This window comes from Capra hircus, chromosome 5 (assembly GCF_001704415.2).
Source record: "Capra hircus breed San Clemente chromosome 5, ASM170441v1, whole genome shotgun sequence".
Classification (NCBI taxonomy): Eukaryota; Metazoa; Chordata; class Mammalia; order Artiodactyla; family Bovidae; genus Capra; species Capra hircus.
Genome location: NC_030812.1, coordinates 10,482,837 through 10,506,589, shown reverse-complemented (window position 1 = coordinate 10,506,589; position 23,753 = coordinate 10,482,837). Strand labels below are relative to the sequence as shown.

At 38.7% G+C, this 23,753-nt stretch overlaps 1 protein-coding gene across 2 annotated transcripts in view; it reads right to left on the bottom strand.

Moving 5' to 3' along the window:
• Nucleotides 1–23,753, bottom strand: part of ACSS3 (acyl-CoA synthetase short-chain family member 3) — a 165,062-nt gene that overhangs the window by 100,519 nt on the left and 40,790 nt on the right. Inside the window, exons 3-5 of one of the 2 annotated variants that reach the window (XM_013963698.2) lie at nucleotides 10,902–11,090; nucleotides 7,854–7,988; nucleotides 836–976 (exon numbers count right to left, since the gene is read on the bottom strand). In XM_013963698.2, the coding sequence (XP_013819152.1) occupies nucleotides 836–976; nucleotides 7,854–7,988; nucleotides 10,902–11,090 (465 nt within the window). Of the gene's footprint in view, nucleotides 1–835; nucleotides 977–7,853; nucleotides 7,989–8,196; nucleotides 8,814–10,901; nucleotides 11,091–23,753 lie in introns of those variants that run through there. The other variant, XM_018047605.1, reaches the window with a different exon arrangement.

Below are 23,753 nucleotides of genomic sequence, written 5' to 3'. Positions count from 1 at the left end.
GAGATACCAGGTGAAAGTGGTAATGGTATCTGACACATTCAAGAATATTGACATTGTTAACTTTGCTTTGTGAAAACACCTTTCAGGGTAAAAAGACTTAAAAATCCTTGACTATCTTCAGTGCTGCAAATCCAATAGCTCAACACTCTGGATAAATTACTGTTGTTCAAACTGTCTAGGCCAGTTCTCCAAGTTGCATTTATAATGATAAATTGAATTCCTCTAAATAAAAAATCAATTTCATACTGTATGAAAGTTATACCTCAGTTTAAAAAATATTTCACTTAAAATATACTTTATAAAATTGTATTAAGCCAACTGATATTCAATCAAATATATATCAATTTTAATACCTTACTAAAGCAATTGGATATTGCTGATATTGTGAAGATTTTTAATGAAATAAGGACAAAGCATTTGGCATTAAATATAATAAATAGTTCTATATATTTAGACACAGTATTTAAGATATAAAATACTTAAGCCTAAACCTCAAGATAAAGTCTGCAAACATTTTCAATCAGTAATCAAATATTCTTGATGCAAAAAAATCTGTCACTATAACTATCCCTAAGAGAGTGCCTATTTTGGCCACCTGATGGGAAGAGCTGACCCACTGGAAAAGATCTTGATGTTGGGAAAGACTGAGGGCAGGATGAGGAGAGGGCGAAAGAGGATGAGATGGTTGGATGGCATCATCAACTCAATGGACATGAGTTTGAGCAAGCTCCGGGAGATAGTGAAGGACAGAGAAACCTGGTGTGCTGCAGTCCATGGGGTCACAAAAGGTCAGACACGACTGAGTGACTGAAGAACGCAACAAGAGAGGGCATACCTTTGGCAACCCCGTCGTTCCAGATGTGTAGAGGATATACAGCGGATGTTCAGAAAGAACGGGAACACAGTCATGCGACTGTGCTTTTGCGAGCTCTTCATCCCAATCAAGGTAACAACCTGGAGCCAAGGGAACCATATCCTACAAAACAAAGCACAGGAATATGCGCTGAACAAAGGAGATTCCATCAGGAAAATGCTGGAGAGTAACGAAATCTAAGTTAGTCTGAGTGTCTGCCTGAAATCTAGGCCTATACAGCTAAATGGCAGACCTATAACTCAATACCTCGGGGTCATGAGTTTGGATAAACGTTCATAAGAAATTCAACAGTTTGATGTTGACCTCAACTGAACTTATTGAAGAAAATGTTTTATTTAAACCTAGAGATATATTTAAGAAATTAAATGTGAGGCAGGCAGGATTTCATCATCAGTAAGAGCTTAACTAACAGAGGTTCATGTTTATACAACTGTATGTACACTATCAACTTTAAAAACTAACTTCTATTGATCATAATCTATTTCTTTCTACTTTGGAACTACTGTCTTCACAATGAAATCTCAACTAACCTACTAAAGTTTCTCTTTACACAAGGGCCATTTAAGGGTAATATTGTGGCCATTTTTCCAAACAGGAGAATATTAAATCACTTTGAGGGGAGGAGGGGTGATCTACTTTCACTTTTTTAAGAACAAAAATCAGTTCTGAAATTAATGAGAGTATGTGACATGTATACAAAGCTACCCAAGATTTTCTCTACCAACGATACTAATATGGTAAATGTGTGTTTTCTTCTGTGTTCCTAGAACCAAGCTCTGTGTTGTAAACTTATGATAATAGAGCCATGAATTGGACAGACACGTCTTAAGTTAGGTGTTTTTGAAAGGTGCCAATGAAACAAGCCAGTGAAGAAGAAAAAAGTGGCTTATGGAAAAATTACTGTAGCAGAGAGTTATAGCTATTTAATTAGAGTTATGATCCAGTACATGACTAGTTATTTTCTGAAATGTTGACTAATCTCAAGATAACGAAACAGGAAATTTACAGTTGCTGAAGCTGTTAGTAAAGGCACAAGGCAAGACTACACAGTCCTCACTGAAATTAAGTTCACCACCTAGAGAGCATATGTAACATTACACTTCATCCAGGTAATCCCTCAACTAAATTCAGAGACACTGACAGATTTTTAAAAGCCAGGTCATTTCCGCTTCTCTGGTGCCTAAATTTATTGATTGGGGTTGTAAAAAAAAATGGTCATATATTTAAATGGATACAATTACAAACTGATACTTCAATATATTAATAGTATCACAAATATAATGCCTACATGAATAAGCACATTGATAGACAATAATCTGAATTGACCTTCAAGAAGGGGAAGTTTTACGCCCAACTGATTTTTCCAGCCCCACCGTGGATGTGTCCTGGAGGCACCATTTAGATAAATAAATATGATTAACTGTGATCAAACTGTATATTTCCATTTCCATTTGTTTTTATGCATCAGATAAACACAACTCAATTCAAATTATCAAGCCTAGGGCATCACAGTTACAGACCTATAAAAAATCATCACACTGCGTAATAAAAAAAATGTCAATTGAGTAATCACAAAAACAACTGCAGTTCAAACAAAATGAGGATTTGAATGAAGGGTTATTCTTCAGGCTAAGAAATGCAGGCATGTTTAAAGAAGATCTAATGAAAGGAAGACAGGGGAAAAAATCAACATAAGCCTTTTCATACATGCATTTACTTCTATAGACATATCCCTCCTAGTTGTTATCACTCTTAAAAGGCAGTCCTGGGGGAGCACAAGAGGTGACTGATGTGACCTGCCAATTGAACCATCACAGCCTCCCTGAGGCTTAGGAGTGGCAGCCAGGTTTTTATCTCCTCTGGCAAAAAAGCAATCCTAGCTATGAGATGCATCACCGAGGCTCATAATTTGTATCTTTTCTAAACTCAAAGGAAAGCCAATCCACTGGGCTTAATTACTGCCTCAACAGAAGGTCAGAATAAGGACAAGAGATATCCAACTGAAATAAAAGAAAGTCAAAACAGAGGAAAGGTCTCAGGAAAAATAAAGAGAGGGAGAAAGGGAACTAGTTATGGGAGGGGGGAAGCAACAGTGGATCTCCACCTATTAAGAGGAAAGAGAAGGCTATCATCTTTTTTAATCAAATGTACATGGATTTAATATTAATATTTTATTTAAAAGGCAGAAACAGACCAGATGAAAAACTTAAGATCCCAAAATCTTATCTATGAGAGTTTTTTTAAAAAAATACAAACACATTACTGTTAAAAAGAAAGACATGGGGAAAAGTTACATCATACAACAGGAAGTACAAGATTAAATAGTTATATATCAAAGTAGATTTTTATAAAATATCAAACGATAAAGAAAATGAGCAACTAGAACTCTCATAATTTTCTCCTGGAATAGTAAAATGATTATGTCCACTATGTAAAATTGTGTCAAAGTTCTTAGGAAAGTCAAATATACATCTACTGCCGGGAGCCAGCATGGGAGATCCCACCCATGACAAGGTCATGCGGAGAGGGGTCCGCAAGGGGTCCTCTGCCTGAGCATCTACCCGAAACCAAAATCTGTCTGTTTACTGTCTGCTATACTATAATATTCTGACATTACAGGGGGCTATCCCCGACCACCTTTCTCTGGAAAAAGTTAACTTAGAGATCCAACTAGTCTCCTGCATATGAAAGGAATGTTTCAGCTCAAATCCCTCTGATGGCTCTCTAACTTGCCTGACAGGTTCCCCCGGACTTTTACAACTTGTGATTATTTACAGCCCCCCAGCTGTGAGAGGCATGAAGCTTAAAACATCTTAAAGATATAGAGCCTTTTAGAGCTAAGAATTAGTTTGGTGAAGGGTTTCATTGTTGAGTTAATGTTTACTGCCAGGCCTCCATATCCTTTATCTTTTAGGCACCTGGGAGGATATTAATCAATGTAAACAGGATGCAGAAATAGGAATATAGTAGTTTTGATGTTAGCAATACTAGACTTTTGAGTTAATGAATTTTCTCTTTGTTATAAATCACTGTACTCCTCTTCTTTGTTATAAATTGTTGTGTCCTTGCTATGTAAGAATGTAACTTTATTTAGTGCTTTCTGAGAGTGGCACCAGACTTTGGGAAGAACAACACTATTACCCTTATCAGAAAAGGGCTGTAAAATGTTAATTGGCCTTCTGGTCAGATGATGCAAATCACCTAAGATTTGTGTATACAGCTAGGTATGCAGAGAGAAAGCCTGGTCTCAATAAGAGTCAGGGCTGTTGACACTGCCTAGTTTTGTATCATCCATTGATCTCTATGTACAACCAAAAGTATAAAAAGCTTTCCTGAACAATAAAGGATGGGCCGGTTTCTCCGACCAGTTTCTCAAACTGGTTTCTTGGAAATCTGGCTCCCCCCGTGTCGACTCTCTCTTTCTCTCTTTCTCCCCCTCCCTCCCTCTCCTTTTCAGGCTGAATTCCCATCTGGAGTGTGGAAGCTCACCACGTCTACTTACTTGCCCTGGCTTCTAAGACCCACGCGAGAGGGAGCCCAAGGCGGGGCACCCTCCACTATTCAAGTGGGCGCCACTGGCCTACATAGATGGTGCAAACCTCTTGTCTCAAGGTTTTATTAACTTTCCATGTAAACCAACATATTCAGCCTCTTTTCTCCACCAATTTTCCTACTATACTTCCCTAATCTCTCTTTATATTTCTATTTAAATAGTCCTTTCCCAGACGCTGACTCCATCCCTGCTTCAGATTCCCTGGATCCACCAGGGCTGGACCCCGGCAATCTACTATATGAATTAGCAATACTAGCTCTAGATATTTACTTAAGAGAAATGGAAATGCATGATCCACACACAGCCCTGATTAACAATGCTCATAGCAGCTCTAGTCATAATAGCTCCAAAGTGGAAATAACCCAAATTTCCATAAATAGAAGGGTAGAAAAACAATTTTTTATATGTTCATGCTATGAAATACTACTCAAAAGTAAAAACAATGAACTATTGATACATGACACACAAGAAGTGTATCTTAAGAACATTATATTGAACAGAAGAAGGGAGACATAAAAGTCTATGCATAGTATGATTCCATCTATTTGAAGCTTGGGAATGAAGCAACAACAACAAAAAAATCTATGACAGTACAAATCAGAAAGCATGTGCCTCTAGGAATGGAGAATAGTTGACTGGAAAAAGGAACAAATATGGAAAAATTCTCTATCTTGATTTGGATGGAGTTATACAGGTGCATGCAATATTGAAAATGCATCAAAATGTACTCTTATGATCTATCTTAATGTATTAAATTATATCTCAAAAATTATAATAATAATAATCTGAGTGCCTACAATATGCATAATATTGTATTAAGATGTGAATGTTAAACAGAGATGTATGCAAATATTAATAATTAAAAAGGTAAAAGATGGTATTTGCTTGAGAAAAATCTGATTGGAAACATATCCATATCCACAGCATTTATAAAGCAAAAGAAACCAGCATATATCTCATTGGTTAAAAGTCATTAAACTGAGTTTAAATCTTGGCTCTACCACTTATTGGCTGTGACTTTGTGGTGTGACCTGTCCATGACTCAGTTTTTTCATCTGTAAAATTGGGCCAGTAATCACATCTACTTTACTGGTTTACAGTGGCTCAGAGGATAAACTATCTGCCTGCCATGCGGGAGACTTGGGTTCAATCCCTGGGTTGGGAAGGTCCCCTGGAGAAGGAAATGGCAACCCACTCCAGTATTCTTGCTGGAGAATCCCATGGAGAGGAGCCTGGCAGGCTACAGTCCACAGGGTCTCAAAGAGTTGGACACAACTGAGCAAGTTCACTTCACTTACTGGTTTACAAGAATGTAAGAATTGAATAAAGAATGTCCAAAGGTACTATGGGCCTAGCCTTAAGTTCTTTGTAAATTCTGCATGAATTCATATACGTGTGAATAGCATACACACATTGACACTTACGTTATTATGTTCCTACCCCTCCCCTAACCGTTTCTTACTCAAAGCCTTCTGTATTACTGAATTACACTCCCTGACTCAACAGCAACAAGCTTTTCTTAAAAACATGCTGGAAGTCATCTGAAAGAAATTTAAAATTCTCCTTCAAAACATTGAAAATATTAAAATCACTGAGTGCAGCCTTTCCTGAGGAAGCACAGACTACTCAAACTACACTGGAATATAATGTGGTGATGGGACTTCTAGGTGGTAATCAAAGTGAGAGAGCTCTAATGCTCTCTGTTCTTATATCTTGTCATTTAAGCATTTTTCACAGATAATCTCTCAAGAGTTCTACAAATTATGCACGATTCTTTGCACACTTGCAATTTTCCTTCTGTAAAAAATTTTAATCTGCTAGAAACCCAAGTCAGTCTAACTATAAATAGCTGGAGACCTAGCTTGGAATGTAGAAATAAGCTGATTATTTGGGCAAATTTACTAGGAAAAAGCATTGTAAAATACAGTCATTTATGTATTATACTGCTTTTTCTTCTTCCTTCATGGATCACAGATAATTTATCTGTTTAGAATATTCATATTTTGTTTTCCTGAACATAGTTTTTATTTCCAGACGGATTACTCTTTCTAACGTTTTTAAAAGACATTTTAGAAAGAAATTAATCACACCTCACCACAGGACTAGGTAGCTGAGAGATTAAGCATACTGTCAGAATGCACGCATTCAGATCATGACCCTGATGCTAGCTGGACAAGTTACTTTATCGCTTTTTCCTGGACTTCTCTTCCTTAAAACAGGAATAATGCCAAGCTCATAAAGTTATCAGGAAGTTTTTAAAAAATTATCCATGAACGGAGTGTCTTAAAAATTATACGGTAAGCTGTCAGTAAATGTTTCTAGTACAGTTGAACCTTGAACAATACAGGTTTGAAGAGCAAGGGTCCACTCACATGTCGATTTTTTTCAGTAAATATGTTGGAAAAATTTTTGAAGATTTATAGCAATTTGAAAAACTCTCAGATGAACCATACTACTTAGAAATATCAAAAAAGTTAAGAAAAAGCTATGTCATGAATACATATGTGGAGATACTGGTTTGTCTTTACATAGGCATAAAGTAAGTGATATTTAATATAAAATCAGTTTTCCTACTGTTTCCTAACTTACAATTACATTACTGTACAGTATACCTCTTTCTCTGGTACTTAGAGAAACTGGGTATCAGCCTATCATCACAGGGAAGTGATTTTTTTTTTAATTTAACAATGTTTCCAAAATTTTAGTATGAATATGACTATAAGGTCATGCCATATGCCATAAAAACTGTATATTTCATTCATTAGAGTATAGGCCGGGCTATCATGAAGCAATTGTATTGTTGGTTCTTTTCTATGGATGCATAAATCATTACAGCTGTAACTAAATATGAATTTCTTTTTCACATTATCTTTTCATTTTTGATGTCTAGTGTTGTAATATATACAGTGCATCTGCGGTGCTTTGTATCATATAAGACAATATTGATGCCGGTACTGATAGACAATTCATCTTATAAACAGACATAAACTTACAATATGGATAAATATGATTCAGATAAATACAGTTCTTTTCTCTAGCCTACTTTCAACAACAGGCTATTAGTTAAATTCATGGGAGAGTCAAAAGTCATAAGCAGATTTTCAACTGTCCGGGGGCTCACATCTTTAAACCCTGCTTTGGGTCAACTGTACTATTATTAAAGTTATAGCATAAATTAATAAAGGATACCACAATAGAATATTCATTGGATCCAATTCATTAATGTTCCAGATATTTCTATATTTCAATCTTTTTGTTTTTAGTTTTTTTATGAAGACAGAAAATATCATTGTTTTTTGCCCCAAATAGTGACATTCTTAAAGGATACTTAAGAGTTTACAAATCAAGTGCTCCTGTCAAATAGTCAACAAGAATCATCCTTAGCACACCACCATAAGCAAGAACGAAATTCAATCTTCAGATTACCGTATTTGGACGATGATAGATGAGAACTTTATCTGGCTTATGTTGTCCTATTCTCAGCGCTTCTTCTACAAGCGGTATGTATTCTACCTTCCTTCCGGGTTCAATGCCAAATGATGCTGTAATAACCAGCTTGGGCTACAGTGGAAAACAAACAAATGACAAAGCTGAGCCATCCTAGTTAAGGCAACCACAGTATTTCAGGTACAGGCTGGCAATTTAACACTTCTAAAGAAATGTTTCATTCTGTTCTCTCTTAAATAAATGGCCTGAAAACCAAGAAACTATTTAACTACTTTTAAATAAACGTTATAGCCCTAACCACTTCCACATAAATCTCACTTACCTGTTCAGAATTCCACATTCAATGATGCTTTTGGCCAACAAACAGGAGCTGTTAAAAAAATACTTTCCAAAAAATTCATTAAGCCAGGTAGATGTAAAGTTGCCATGAACCAGTGAAATGGAAGCTTAGAGTCCCCTCACTTGCATACGCCCACATAACAGCTGGTTGTTACTGAAGTTGTAGCATTTCTTAAGAGGGGAGAGACCCAGCCTGACTGCTATCAATAAGCATTTCTAAGATTTTTCATGTAAGCCTCTCTGCTTACACACCTGAAGTGACCTCAGAAGGAAGAGACTGGAATCTCTAATATTTTTTATGATTCTTTCTCATTTCAAATGCATACTCATTTTCACGAAATTTTATTATAAATTTGTCATATGTTTCTTAAAGGGGCCCTCAAACAATTTAAGTTTCAAGTCCCACAGAGTCTGAGTCTGCTCTTGTCATTAAGACACACTTGGCATTCTCTCTGCCCGACAATTGGCTAGTCATTCTTCAAGATACGCGCAGGTGTAGCCGTAAGATTCAAGGTGAGTCTTCCCTCCTTGGTAGATTCTGAGCAGGCCTCAGATATCCATGTAGTGTCAAGGTGCTCCTTCGTCCCCACCTCTGCACAGGGAGCTCTCCACGGACAAATCTGGGCCCCAGTACCTTCCTGTCTCCTATGCCTGGTACAACGTTTGTCATAACACAAGCTCTCAACAAAATACTTGTGGCATGGAACCAAAATTCTCAGTAATTTACAAAACAAACATGCCTTTGTTCTTTTAAGTACACTGCTTCTTCACAGAGAAATCCAAAGCAAAGGAGACAGATAAATTATTCAGGAGACAGAAAAATCAATCCCAGAAGGTGCATCCATTCCTGAATTTTGATTTCTGGTTACAATATGTTTCCTCTAGGGAAGGTTTATATTGTGCCAAATATATGCATATATAGCACTTTCTAGTTTTCAACATCATTCAGTATTCGCGGAACTGAGGCCCAGTGCCAGTGGCATAGTGAGCCCCAGCTTATACGTGGTGGAATCAGAAAGAGGGCCAGTTCTGATTGCTTTCAAAACGTTCCTCTTTCCACTATTTCAAGCTGCCTTTTAAAAGGAAAGAAAGGAAAAAGTAAATCAGGTATCCTTTTATTATATTTTTAAAGGTCAGATGTGTGTGTGTGTGTGTTGTTATGAATGAAAAATGCCAGTGATGCAGCATAAGTTTTATAAATTCTTATTACGTGTGTGTGTGTGTATATGTTTTTTCCCCATGTCATATAAAAGCTTTTTATAAAAAACAATGTATCTCATGTGTTAGTTGCTCAGCTGTGTCTGACTCTTTTGATCCCATGATCTGTAACCTACCTGCCAGGCTCCTCTGTCCACAGTGATCTATTTGCTGTCCTTCAAAAGGATTGTACCCTTTCCTGACTCTAATGCTAGACTCTAATTCTTTTTCTCACCTTTTGGATCCGACTACATCATTCTTTTCAACTAGCTGAATCATAACCAAGATATTATATAACTCAAATCTCACCTCTTTCAGGAAGCCTTCTTCAGCCACTCCAACTAAGAGAAATCATTCCTGTCTCTAAATTAGGGGTCTGAAAACTAACTATGATTCAGAGCCCAGTCCTGCCCAGATTACATTCTGTAAAGTGTTGTTGGGACACTGCATGCTCTTCACTTCTGAGGTGCTTAATGCTACAACAACACAGCTTCATAGTTTCAACAGAAGCTCACATGTGATCCACAATGCCTAAAATACTTACTAACCCGTAACTTATAGAAAAAAGTTTGCTAATCCCTGCTCTAAATTCATAGAGTAATAACAGCACATCTTTTTTTAATGGGTACTATATGCCAGACAACATGTCAAGTGTTTTAAATTCAATATCTCAATGATATTTCACAACAGCCTTTCAAGTTTGTGATGTCAGTACCCCATCTAAATGTATAACTTCACCCGTCCCTGACACTCCCTCTTAACCACTATGCTATATTCGTGGAAATATATAGGTTATAAAACTAGTCATGTGCCCCATCCATGTGATAAGTATCATTTATTAACCAGTTCCAAGGAGAGTACCAGACACAGAGTGGAAGCTTAATAAATAATGCTGAATGAGCATATTAGTTATTCTTTTTCTTAAATGTATCACACATCCAAATGTAAATGGCAAGTTAACTTGAAAGACTTGCACCTTATGTGTCATACTCTTCACAGTATTTAGGATGATATCTTTCACACAGGACGGACTCAAAAATAAAAGTTTGGTTAATAGTGTATGCCAAGTAAAAAGTCAACTTTATCTCATTTGATAAGAGGATCTAGCAAACACTTGGAGAAGGCGATGGCACCCCACTCCAGTACTCTTGCCTGGAAAATCCCATGGGCAGAGGAGCCTGGTGGGCTGCAGTCCATGGGGTGGCGAAGAGTCGGAAACGACTGAGCGACTTCACTTTCACTTTTCAGTTTCATGCACTGGAGAAGGAAATGGCAACCCACTCCAGGGTTCTTGCCTGGAGAATCCCAGGGACGGGGGAGCCTGGTGGGCTGCCATCTATGGGGTCGCACAGCGTCAGACACGACTAAAGCGAATTAGCATCAGCAGCAGCAGCAGCAGTAAATACTATCGCTCTTGCATGGTTCACTTGCAGATGAACACAGCTGTACTATATGTGGTTATTGCTTGATTTCTCCAAACAAAGCACTTACCTTTGCATGATCAATGCGAGTGCTTAGCTCTTTGGATGCAAATCCCCCAAATATGAGACTGTGGATGGCTCCTATCCTGGCACACGCCAACATGGCGTACATCGCCTGTGGGATCATGGGCATGTAGATAACCACGGTGTCACCCTTCTTGACACCATGCTTGACCAAAACACCAGCCAGCTTAGAGACCTGTAACAACATCATCAGATCAGCAAAGTGTTCTCTGTATTAATTCCCTGAACTTGTAAGTTATAGGAGCAACCCTAGGAGACACTCACCCCATTGGTCGTGGATTATAGAAGCCTGAGTAGTACATATTGATGATGATGAGCGTTTAGATGGTGACAATAACAACAGACATTTGGACTATTGTAATAGACTACAGGGCTTTCCTGATAGCTCAGCTGGTAAAGAATCCGCCTGCCATGCAGGAGACCCCGGTTCGATTCCTGGGTCGGGAAGATCCACTGGAGAAGGGATAGGCCACCCACTCCAGTATTCTTGGGCTTCCCTTGTGGCTCAGCTGGTAAAGAATCTGCCTGCAATGCAGGAGACCTCGGTTCTATCCCTGGGTTGGGATGATCCCCTGGAGAAGGCAAAAGCTACCCATTCCAGTATTCTGGCCTACAGAATTCCATGGACTGTATAGTCCATGGGGTCACAGAGTCGGACACGACTGAGCAAATTTCACTTCTCTTCACTTGACTGCTGCTGTTGCTGCTAAGTCGCTTCAGTCGTGTCCGACTCTGTGCGACCCCATAGATGGCAGCCCACCAGGCTCCCCTGTCCCTGGGATTCTCCACTTGACTACAAGCCGATTTACTATTATTATGCCATGTGAATTTCATGGCTTAAATTTGCTTAATTATTCATTCAACAGTATTTTTACTGAACAACTATCATATGGCATTGTGTTTAAGGTTGGGAAAACAATACCAAAAAAACAAAGATGCAGGCTTTTCCCTGTGGAGCTTGTATGTTAAAGGGTGATCTGTCAAGTGAACAGATAAATAAACGAGTCTCAAATTCAGATATATGTTGGGTTAATTGTTGAAGGAAACAAGCATGGATTAACAGGGAAAACATCATCAAGCATTTATAAGGTAAATAAGACAGATTCTATTATTATTATTATGCTTATTTTAAAGAAAAGGTAACTGACACTCAGAAATAATAAACAGCTAACCTTAGGGGTAACCAGGATCCATTACAGGCCTTTTGACCTCATGTTCTTGGTTCTTTCTGTTGCCCTAAAACCAAGTTTTGTTTTTTTGTTTTTTTGTGGGTTTTTTTTTTTTTTGCAGTTTTTAATACTAGTTAGCTATACAAAGTGACTGCCCTCTATGTTAAGAGCATACATTCAAACTTTTTTTTTACTTCTAACGTGCATTTAGGCACCAAACAAACAAATATTTCTTTCATCTTAACATGCATTTCTAGTAATAAAGACAAAAACGGGTTTTTCCTGGTGGCTCAGCTGGTAGAGAGCCCATGTGCCAATGCAGAAGACACAAGAGACACAGGTTCGATCTCCGGGTAGGGAAGATCCCCTGGAGAAGAAAATGGCAACCCAGTCCTGTATTCTTGCTTGGAAAATTCCATGGACAGAGGTGGCTGGCAGGCCAAAGTCCATGAGGTCGCAAAGAGTTGGACAGGATGGAGCACACACACAAGTCCAAGTCCAAAGACAAACTGGATCATAAGCCAACACATGATATAGTTTGTTGCAAGAAAGCTTTCCATTGCAGCAGACTGTAGGAAGTACGCACAGACTTAAGTGAACAAGAACTTCAACATTCTTTCACCTAAAAAATATATACTGAGTTTCCATACATCACACACATTGTTTTCTGACACATCAGTAAACAAACAAGACAAAGAGCTCTACCCCCCAGAGCACTTATGTTTGTTTTAACAGAGGACATGAAATAAACATAATAATCATATATTACGTTAAAAGGTACTGAGTGCTATTTGACGGGGGGAGTAGAGCAAACCAGAGGGGATTGGGACACAGGGGATATAATTCTCAACGGGGCAGTCAGGACGGACATAAGAAAGCAACACTTGAGCAACGACATGTAGGAGGTCAAGAATAAGTGGCTGTCTGTGAGTATACTATTTCAGGCAGACAGGACACCAACACGGTGGTGTAAAAGGGATCACATGTGATGTGACTGTGGAGCAGAAAGAGCAAATGAGAAAGTAGTCACACATCAGGTCAGAGAACTTAAGGGGTGGTAGGGATCCGTGGGGCAAATGGAAGGACTATGCTTGCCTTTAAATGTGACGTTTAAAAGAGGGAACAGAGGCAGCCTGGGAGAAGGAGCTAGGCCATACCACTATTAATGGCTCCTTTCATTTCACTCTGCCTCTCCTACTGTTTGAACAAGTTCAAAGGATTCAGAATCCTGATCATTCTTCCTTTTTCTCTCTATTCACTTCCTCTGTGCAGATAAAAGATGTGGTCAAGGTTAAGGGCTCTGGGGAAATACAGAAAGTAACAAACAACTGTCTCAGTGTTTCGTCCTGCCCTGTATTGCAAACTCTAATTTTGTGCTATTTTTTAAGAACCCCAAGTTGCCCAGTAGGAAGTTATAAGAAAAATAAATCAAAGTAACATCAACCATGAACTTAAATTCCTAATGGAGTTCAAGAACCAAGATAACACTGAAAAGTTATATCCAAACATCTCACTGTAAATCCTGCAGAAAGTGGCCACACTCTGGGACTGCATTACTGGCTGTTCCCTTTAAGGTGCAGCACTGGGAGAGACCAGTGAGAAGAGTTTGTCCTATTCACAGCTATAGCCTTGGCATCTTAAATAGTGTTGAATAAAAAGAATTTTCAACCAAAACCCAATCCAGCAGTGATTCAGTAACTTTAAAATCCAGTCTCACTTCACAACATTGCTGGAAGATGTCTAAAATTTTTCTGTCCTCTTAAAGAAATGAAAGTCAATAAATTCAGCTCTTTAAAAAAAAAAAAAAAGAAAGAAAGACAAGATCTCACAATGGCTAAATGTAGCCCCAAGATGTATTTAAGGTGAGGTCATGTCACACCTAAAAAAGACAAAGAGCCAACATATTAAAATCAGAAGATTTCATACGCAAATTCAGATTTCCAGGTTCTCTTAAAAACCTGGAAGGTCTAGTCACAGTGCCTCTGTGTTCTTGAATGACAACAATCAACTGAACACAAAGATCAGCTGCTGGGTTTGCCATGAACTTGCCATTCCCTAGCGCTATTCATAACAGAGCTTGCATTGTTCTTTACTTCTCAATTTAAAATATATTCCCCGGCATCCTGTTTATTTTGTCATGTGCTTACATCACAGCTCCATAATTAAAGAGATGTGAGTTTTGTTGTTGCTTAGTCACTAAGGCATTTTGTGACCCCCGGGGCACTGTAGTCTGCCAAGCTCCTCCGTCCACGGGATTTCCCAGGCAAGAATACTGGAGTGGTTGTCAGTTCCTTCTCCAGGGGATCTTCCCCAACCTAGGAATTGAACCCACGTATCCTGCAGTGGCAGGCGGATTCTTTACCACTGGGTCACCAGGGAAGCCCACAGAGATGTGATAACTGATGGATAACTGATTTTTCTCCCATTTCTCCCATATATACTACAGGCATCCGAGTTGTAACCACAGCCCTGGAAGACTACCTTCAGTCAAATTAAGCTGCACTACGTCTGTGTTACCACTAGATGGTGCACATTTGGCCTTGTTAACCTCCCTCCAGGCAGCTACTCTTTAATGTTTTAGATGCTATACTAACCACACTTGAGTTGCTAGGAAGACACACATTTTATATGATCAATAAAGAAAATACCTTTTTTAGTACTTTGGGGGACTAAATGTTACTCCAGCAAAATTTTCCACTGTTACTTGTAAATTATAAAATAAATATAATTCATTTTTATAAATTTGAAAATGAATGGGGAAATAGGTTTCAAGACTTCTAATAAATACACTCATGAAAAATAAAATATTAGCTTATAAAAAATGGGATTAATATGAAAGCATTTGAGAATGTTTCATTAAAAAATATTCCCACAACACAAATATAAACATTAGTCAAAACTGATCAAAGATTATCTTCCATAGAGCAAATCAGTACTTGCTTCGCAAACCGCCAGTGTGTCCATCTAAGGAAAATAATTGTTTGTAACACAAAGAGAGCATTGTTGTCCAAATTATAGCAAGAAGATAACAATCAGAGGCAACCTTAGGGCCATGTCAAAGAAAATTATATGAAAGAGAAGAAAAGAGAAAGCATATTTCTAAACAGCAATGATGTTACTCTGCAAACCCTGCTTGAATCATATCAGAAACTGTTAAGTAGCTTAAAAATCAATTATAGGGCTTCCCTGGTGGCTCAGTGGTAAAGAATCTGCCTACCAATACAGGAGACATGGGTTTGACCCTGATCTGGGAAGATCCAACATGCTCCAGAGCAACTAAGCCCGTGCACCACAACTGCCGATTCTGCGCTCAAGAGCCCGGGGGCCGCAACTGCTGCAGCCCCTGTGCCCCGAGCCTGTGCTCTGCAAGGGAAGCCTGTGGACCACAACTCAGGAGAAGTCCCAGCTAGAGAAAAGCCCACGCACGAACAAAGACCACGCACAACCAAAATGAATAAACAAAATCACTATCAAAAAAGGAGCTCTTTACCAAAAAAATTGTAATTATAATATCTGAGGAAACAGTTTACTGAAGTTGGATATGACTATATTTAATTTTCCATAGAAAGAGTTAAGTACCTAAAGTACCTGTATTTTACTTTTAAACATATAATTAATCACATATTTTGTACACACACATCATACAGACAAGTTTTTGATTTTTCTTTACTTGTGCATACATAGAGAGCCACCAAGAAGGTAAAAATTTATCTCTAATGAATTGTTTCTTCCTTTGGTCATGCAGCAATCATGCATCCAGGTAAATAAGTATCTGTGAAAAGAATAAATTGTATCAAAACTGCTTAAGATATGAAATAATACTAACACTACTTGCAAGGAACCTATCAGGAATGCAAATATTTTCATCTAACATAAGTTTCTACAAAAGCAACTTTTAAGACAGTGACTCCTTATTAGACATGACATTGAGATAATTCTCTTTTAAATATGATGCTATATTAAGTCCATTCAATTGTGAGCTATGCCTTTCAATAAAGTAGAGGTGACGTGATGTTAATTAAAAGAAATCAACCTTTCTGCAAAAGATAAAACTATACCATTTATATTCAAGAGTAAAATGTACTATCTAAAACAAAGAATATGTATTCATATTTTAAAATGGAATTCTATTGAGTTTTAGAAAAGAATATAAAGTAGTATCTTATAATGAACTAGAAAATATATACTAACACATTTCTTCTCAAATAGTTTTCCCCATATGAAGGAATAAATATCATTCCTGAGAGTAATCATTTTTCTCATTCCCAACTTTCTTCACAAGTGGGTTTCAATCAATATTTGGTCATTTTAAGGCTGTGTATTTGCAAGCAGAATGAAATGCAGAATTGTTTAATCTATTTAGTTCAGGCTCAAAATAACCACAATTTCAATAATCTGTGTGCTTTCGAGACTAATGTGATTTTCAGACTGTATTTCACAGAAAATTAGTTCAATCCTACCCTTTTCTACGCATGTTGCTCAGAGACTTGATAAGGAATATGTTCTCTGTCTCTTTAATGTTGATATGCTGTGATTTACAAGTAGATCATCAAAATTTATCACATCTTAAAAAGGACATCTTGTTCATTTTTAAATAGTACTTCTATTTCAGTCAGGCCATTGTTGACAGAGCAAATGATCCTCCATCAAGGAGAAGTCCAAGGTCTAAAAGAATAGAAAATGTAATTGACGCCTATCACTTACTCATGTGGTGACTACTGTATGTATAATTAAAAGGAAAGAAACTATATAGAAAAGAATAATTAAGGATTGCTTCCACTTTTTACCATTTTAACATCTTTTCACTCAGGGCATTAATGGTTGAATAATAATGACTTCCTCCTGCTTTCACTCACTTGATAGTTTCTGCCAAAATTCCTAATCCTCAGGAAATTTGCTATTTTGATTAGGCATTTGTCTGAGAAAGTAAAGCAGTTCAGAATAGACAGAGCAAGAATTCAGGGTGAAGAATGTTGTGAGATGACTTGGAAAGATATAGAGACTCAATACCATGTATCTTTTAGAACCTTGCTAAGCTTTGTTAAGTTAGATTTATATTCGGGTTAAGATCTCTGTAGAAGTAGGCACTTTCCTTATCCTTACAATGCAATTATTTTTGCAAGATCTAGGGCTGTGACAGTGGTGATAAAAATAAATGATATGATTTGAGAAATACTTTGTGTAGACCATATAGGGAAAGATGGCTGAAGGATGCAAGAAGTTATGGTAGGAAAGGAAGAACGGGTTCAGGTTTGGGTTCCAATAACTGGTTGGCAAATGATTTTACCCACAAAGTTATTTGCCAGGCTTGAATCAAAGTTCCCTGTTCAGCTTGAGGCATGGAAATGGGGCAGTCAAAGGTTTAAAATAGGCTTTAGAGGGCAGAAAACAAAACTTATCAAAGAAATGCTAAAGGAAAAAAGAGATAGCACTGAAATCCCAATGGATACTGGGGATGATGAATTTGTAGTAAACCCATATTTGCAGTTAGGACATTTTTCTTCAACAGTTTTCAAGCAAGGTGGGCTTCCCAGGTGGCACCAGTGGTAAAGAACCTGCCTGTCAGTGCAGGAGACAGAAGAGATGTGGGTTCAATCTCTGGCTCAGGAAGATTCTCTGCAGAAGGGAATGGCTACCCAATTCAGTATTCTTGCCTGGAGAATCCCATGGACAGAGGAGCCTGGCGGGCTACAGTCCATGGGTTTGCACAGAGTCAGACACAACTGAAGTGACTTAGCACACATAGCATGCATTCAACACATTAAGATACAGAAATGGAGATAGCAAAGAACTAGGTTGATCAAGGTCTGCAGTTCCATCACGCAGGTGAGATGGAGCAACAACAGGTAAGACAGGTGAGGATATTAGCAAGAGGGCTGTGTTGTTAAAGAGTCTAAGCAGGTAGCTGAGAGAGAAAAACAGAAGAACCCTCAGGTGGTGACTACACACAGAACCATTTAAAACTATGATATTAAAACGCTGAGACATTTGTCTGCCATCTTCTCGGTCAGCCGGCTTTTAAAATAAAGTCATATTCTTTGTCTAACAACAAGAAAAAAATGATACTGTGTCTAAATACGCAGACTGTGTGTAGACGTGGTTTTGTTGCATTTTCTACCAGAGGGTTAAAGCAGACACTATGCAAGTTATAAACCCCAGTTTACATGTGATCTTGACCCTTTCCCCACCTTCCATCTACCAAAAAGCCAAACTCCAGGGTCCCCTCCAGGATCCATTTCCAGCTGATCCTCACAACATCCTCCTTTTGTCCCTGGGACATCATACCATGCCCCTCTTTTCCTCCACTGTTTACCCTCTCAGTTTATCCCACCTTAGACAAACCTCCTTCTTACAGACCACCGCCACTTGTCTTCTTCACAATAACATCCACCTCTGTAACTCTTTAAACTGCCAGAAAGACTTCTCAGAACCAACTCATTGGTCTCTATCTCTACACTCTTCTCTAATTGCACGTGTTTTTTCTCCAGCACCAATATTTCCAATAAATTCTCATTCATTTTCTTTTCGTCCCTTAATCCCTGAATTACAAGTATTGCAAGCATATTGACAGTATTATTTGTCACTGCTAATGCACTAAATTATGTCCAGCTAAACTGTGTGTTAAACAGTTTAGTAGCCAGCCTGGAACCCAAGCACCACTCAGAAAAGCACCATTCAGAGACACATGAGAAATATTTCCAATTAAAGACTTTCCAGTTAAAGACTTCTCAAGTGGATTTTTAAACCAAAGCTCAAGTCAAAGTTGATTACTTTCTGTATGCTTTCTAGAGCATTTCTAAGGGAAATATTCCAAGTCCTAAAGCAAGTTTCATTACATTTTTTACAATATAACCCACCTGGACTACAATGAAACAGAATTCAACTATTAGAGAAGTCACTTTTCATAATTTTGTACTCTCATATCTTTACAAAGATATTCTAGAAAAACTACAGTATAATGTAGTTAATGTACACATTTTTCCAAATGTATTATGTTTAAAAGGTACAGAATCTACTATGCTCTATTAATAAAGAACATTCAATTAAATATAAATTCATGTAAGTCATCTGGATAAGGCTATATTCTTCAATGAACATAAAGACATGATAAAAAATCACTGCCTTACATATTTGTGTATATAGTACTAAACAAGCAAAATATAAAACAAAGTTAATATTTAAAAAGAAATTACCGTGTGACTGCTATAAACACCATGTTAAAAGACCAATGGAAAATATTTTTTAAGTAGCATTAAGTGAATTAAAACTATATTCCTTTTTCTCAGTCTAATAAATTGTTTACTGCTGTGTTTCTCAACCTGGGGTCTATGGAGACATTCTCATGGTCATCCATGAATTCTCTATGAGAATTTTTAAACCTGGTATTTTGATTTTGATGACAATTTTTAAAAAATTAATAATATGAAGCATATTCTGGATTTATAAGCACTCATGCAATTTCACTGTATTTATTTGTAGTTTTTTTATAATTCATGCATATTAAGTAAAAGCCAGGTGATGTAATGATTTTTTATAATAAAAAATTAAAAATAAAAGGCTTTATGAAAGTTTAAGCACTACTCTGCGACTTCACTTTCTTTCTTTCTATAGTTCCTTTTGGAGAAGGAAATGGCAGCCCACTCCAGTGTTCTTGCCTGAAGAGTCCCATGGACGGGGAGCCTGGTGGGCTGCAGTCTGTGGGGTTGCAAAGAGTCAGACATGACTAATCAACTAACACGCACACACACACACACGTGAAAGAAGAATTAAGGCATCACAGAGAACAGGTTGCCGAAACTCAAAGGACCCAGGGCCGCAGCACTCCAACTATAAGCACCTTGCAGTTAGACGTTCAGTTCTACCTCAACATTACTCGCTCTATGAAATTAATTTTGTCAATCTGAGCTTGGTTGACTTTGTAGATTTGTTTTTATCCTGGCTTATAAATCATAGATGGCTTTATGTATCTATTGAGCTATAAAGAAAAGACATTAAAACCTAGTTTTAATTGCACATTAAAAAAATAATTTGTCAATACAAAAAGTATGTAAGAATGCTTTTCCTTTATGAAGTATTCGTATGTCTCCATTTTTAAGAGGAAAAAAATTGCTTCATTGATCTTTTTCCTCATACAGAAAGACAAATATAAAAGCAGCAAAAGATGGCAAGAGATGTCAACAGGAACCTTGCATCATTTAGAGCCATCTACACTGATTATTTAATCAAAGCTTTAATTAAACAAACACCCTCAGCATTTTTATAGGCAGTACATAAACATGACAACTACTCCGGGTACACCAATCATACTTCCCAGAATTTGCCTGTGTTCCTGTTAACCTTTATGATTTCATTGGTCAATACAATCTTGAAGTCAATGAATATATACAAATGGCTCACAGAGAAGTTGCTAAATATCCCAGGAGTTGTACAAGGACACAAGATCATTGCAATAGTTGGGTCTATTCCCAACAGCATTAATATCACTCACCAAAAAGAGGCACACACATCTTTAAAAAATGAAAAATTCGCAAATATAATACACACACTAGTAGCTAATAAGGGTTTCCCAGTGGCTCAGTGTTAAAGAATCTGCCTGCCAACGCAGGAGACACAGAGGCACAGGTTTAATCCCTGAATCAGGAAGATCCCCTGAAGAAGGAAATGGCAACCCACTCCAGTATTCTTACCTGGAAAATTCCATGGACAGAGGAGCTAGGTGGGCTACAATTCAGGAGGTCACAAAGAGTCAGACGCAACTGAGCATGCATGCACAGTAGCTAATAAACAAAGCGATGCAGATCATCACAAACGCCAAGAATACATCATAAATACCCATGAGTAGATAAAATTTCCCATAAAAACTATATACGACAAAGTTAACAAAATTTAGCTTTATAATGAAAAGGAAATTATCCTCAGTCAAGTATAGCATGAAAAAATGAACAATCAATTCCCCCACAATCTCCAGTCTTCACAACAACTCTACTGAATGCAACATGCATTGATTTATTAACATTTATTTTGCTTAACTAGTACAAATGTCAAAAACATGAGTATAAAACTGTCAAATGAATTAAACTAACGTTAACAGCATCATTTCCCATGCGTAGATCTGTATTGATTTCAAAAAGCCTTACAAATTATTTCATTTCATACACTTGAAATATGATCCTATCCTCATATCTTTATTTGCATCACTTAAGCCAATCAATGTCTCCCATTATATTAATTAGCTTTATCCTCAACTTGCTTTGAAAATTCTGTCAAATAATTTTGTAGCTTCAAACATTTATCATTAAAGCTGAGAAACTGAAAGCTGATGACATGCTCAGCTGTCCTGAAGGTGAAAGTGAAGTCACTCAGTCATGTCTGACTCTTTGCGACCCCATGGACTGTAGCCTACCTGGCTCCTCTGTCCATGGGATTTTCCAGGCAAGAGTACTGGAGTGGATTGCCATTTCCTTCTCCAGGGGATCTTCCTGACCCAGGGATCAAACCCAGGTCTCCCGCATTGTAGACAGACGCTTTACCATCTGAGCCACCAGGGAAGTTCCAGCTGTCCTAAAGTCTGACAATACAACAGGTGCAGGAGCTAGTCACAGAAGAATAACTGTTACCAATTCCTCGCACTTCCACCTGGAGGAGCACACTTTTTCTCCTTCTACTCCAAGTACCTTCTTGACTTTAGTAACTGTCTCTCTCTATTTTATTCTTCAACCATCTTTCTATTTGGGATCCCATTTAATTCATCTTGTTGGCCTCACTTAGGTCAGCAAACACAGTCATTCTTGCCTTCACAGTGCACACCATCATTATTAACCATGTCAGGTCCAACTCTTGCCCAAATCTGCTGCAGACCAGGGGCACCTGTAGGGAGGCCATCTGTGTGGAGGGCACAGATTTCTCTCCATCTGTATCCCCATTCCTGCCCTGAAAACAGGTTCATCAGAACCATTTTTCTAGATTTCATATATATGCATTAATATACAGTATTTTTCTCTGTCGGAGAGGATGTGGAGAAAAGAGAACCCTCTTGCACTGTTGCTGGGGATGTAAATCGATACAGCCACTATGGAGAACAGGATGAAGTCTGTCTATCTGTGTGAAGTCGCTCAGTCGTGTCTGACTCTTTGCGACCCCATGGACTGTAGCCTACCAGGCTCCTCCCTCCATGGGATTCTCTAGGCAAGAGTACTGGAGTGGGTTGCCATTTCCTTCTCCAGGGGATCTTCCCGACCCAGGGATCGAACCCGGGTATCCCGCATTCCAGGCAGATGCTTTAACCTCTGAGCCACCAGATTACAACCCCTTAATTCTACCCAGTACTAGTCACATTGGAGACTTTGGGGATGCCCAGCTCCAGCCTGGGGATCCCAGGAGGTCGACCTGCCTCAACCTACCTAGGGATCCAGTCCTCAAAAGGTTGTCATGCCTCAACCTGCTCAGGCAGCTGCCAGTCCAGGGGTCCCAGGAGGTCAACATGCATCGACCTGCCCAGAGATTCAATCTCCAGGAGGTTGTCAGGCCTCAGTTTGCCTAGGGATCTGCACCCTGACCCGGGGATGCCTGGCTCTCGTGTTGCCACAGTACTGGGTAGGAGAAGCTTCAAAAAGACTCACCCCTAAGGAAGTTCAGCCATGGAAATTGAAGGAGGCCTATTAGTTTTTTCTTTTCCTCCCTGTCATCACTGTCTTTCAGAGGGGAAATGACCAATCTACTTCCTGACAGATGCTCTTGAGATGCATCCTTAATAACTGGAAGCTGTTTGATCCTCTGTCTCTAAGGGTGGTGGTGGTGGTTTAGTCGCTAAGTTGTGTCCGACTCTTGTGACCCCATGGATGGTAGCCCATCAGGCTCCTCTGTCCACAGGATTTTTCCAGGCAAGAATACTGTGAAGTGGGTTGCCATTTCCTTCTCCAGGGGATCTTCCTGACCCAGGAATAGAACCCGGGTCTCCTGCATTGCAGGCAGATTATAAGCAGATTCTATCTCTAAAGAGAACTTCCTTAAAATTCTTTTGTGCCACTGCATGGCCACGGTATCCTCTGGGGGACAAGGAGCACTGGCCTGAGAATGGCAGCTTAAACTCAAAACCATCCTGCAGCTGGACTTATTCTGTAAGAGACAAGGGAAGTGTACAGAGAGCCCCTACGTCCAAATTTTCTTCCAACTAAGAGGTGTGAAGGAACTCTGTCTTACCTCATGGGATTGTTGTGTGCCCTAAAAGTGAGCATACTAGGCAAATGGTGTTAGGCACAGACAACCAAGAGGAGGAACTTGTGGCCCCCAAGTTACCGGGTGCTCCTTTCTTGTATCCAAATGTGCCCCCATATCTGGGAGCACCCCCTCCACAAAAGCCAACTCGAGCATGTCCCTTAGTCGAAACTGGAGCGGAAATCGGGCCAACCTGGGTCTGTAAGCCCTTCTCCCTCTTAGAACTAAGACAGATCAAACGAGACCTGGGCAGCTATACAGATGACCCAGGCAAATACAGAGATACATTCCAACACATTACCTTGGCCTTTGACTTGATGTGGAAGGACATCATGGTCATATTTAGTCAAATTTTATCTGACACCGAGCATGCTAGGATCTTAAAGGAAGCCCGAAGGTCTGCTATGGGACTTCACATGCCAAGCGATAAATGCCCAGTAGGGCAAACTGTGGTC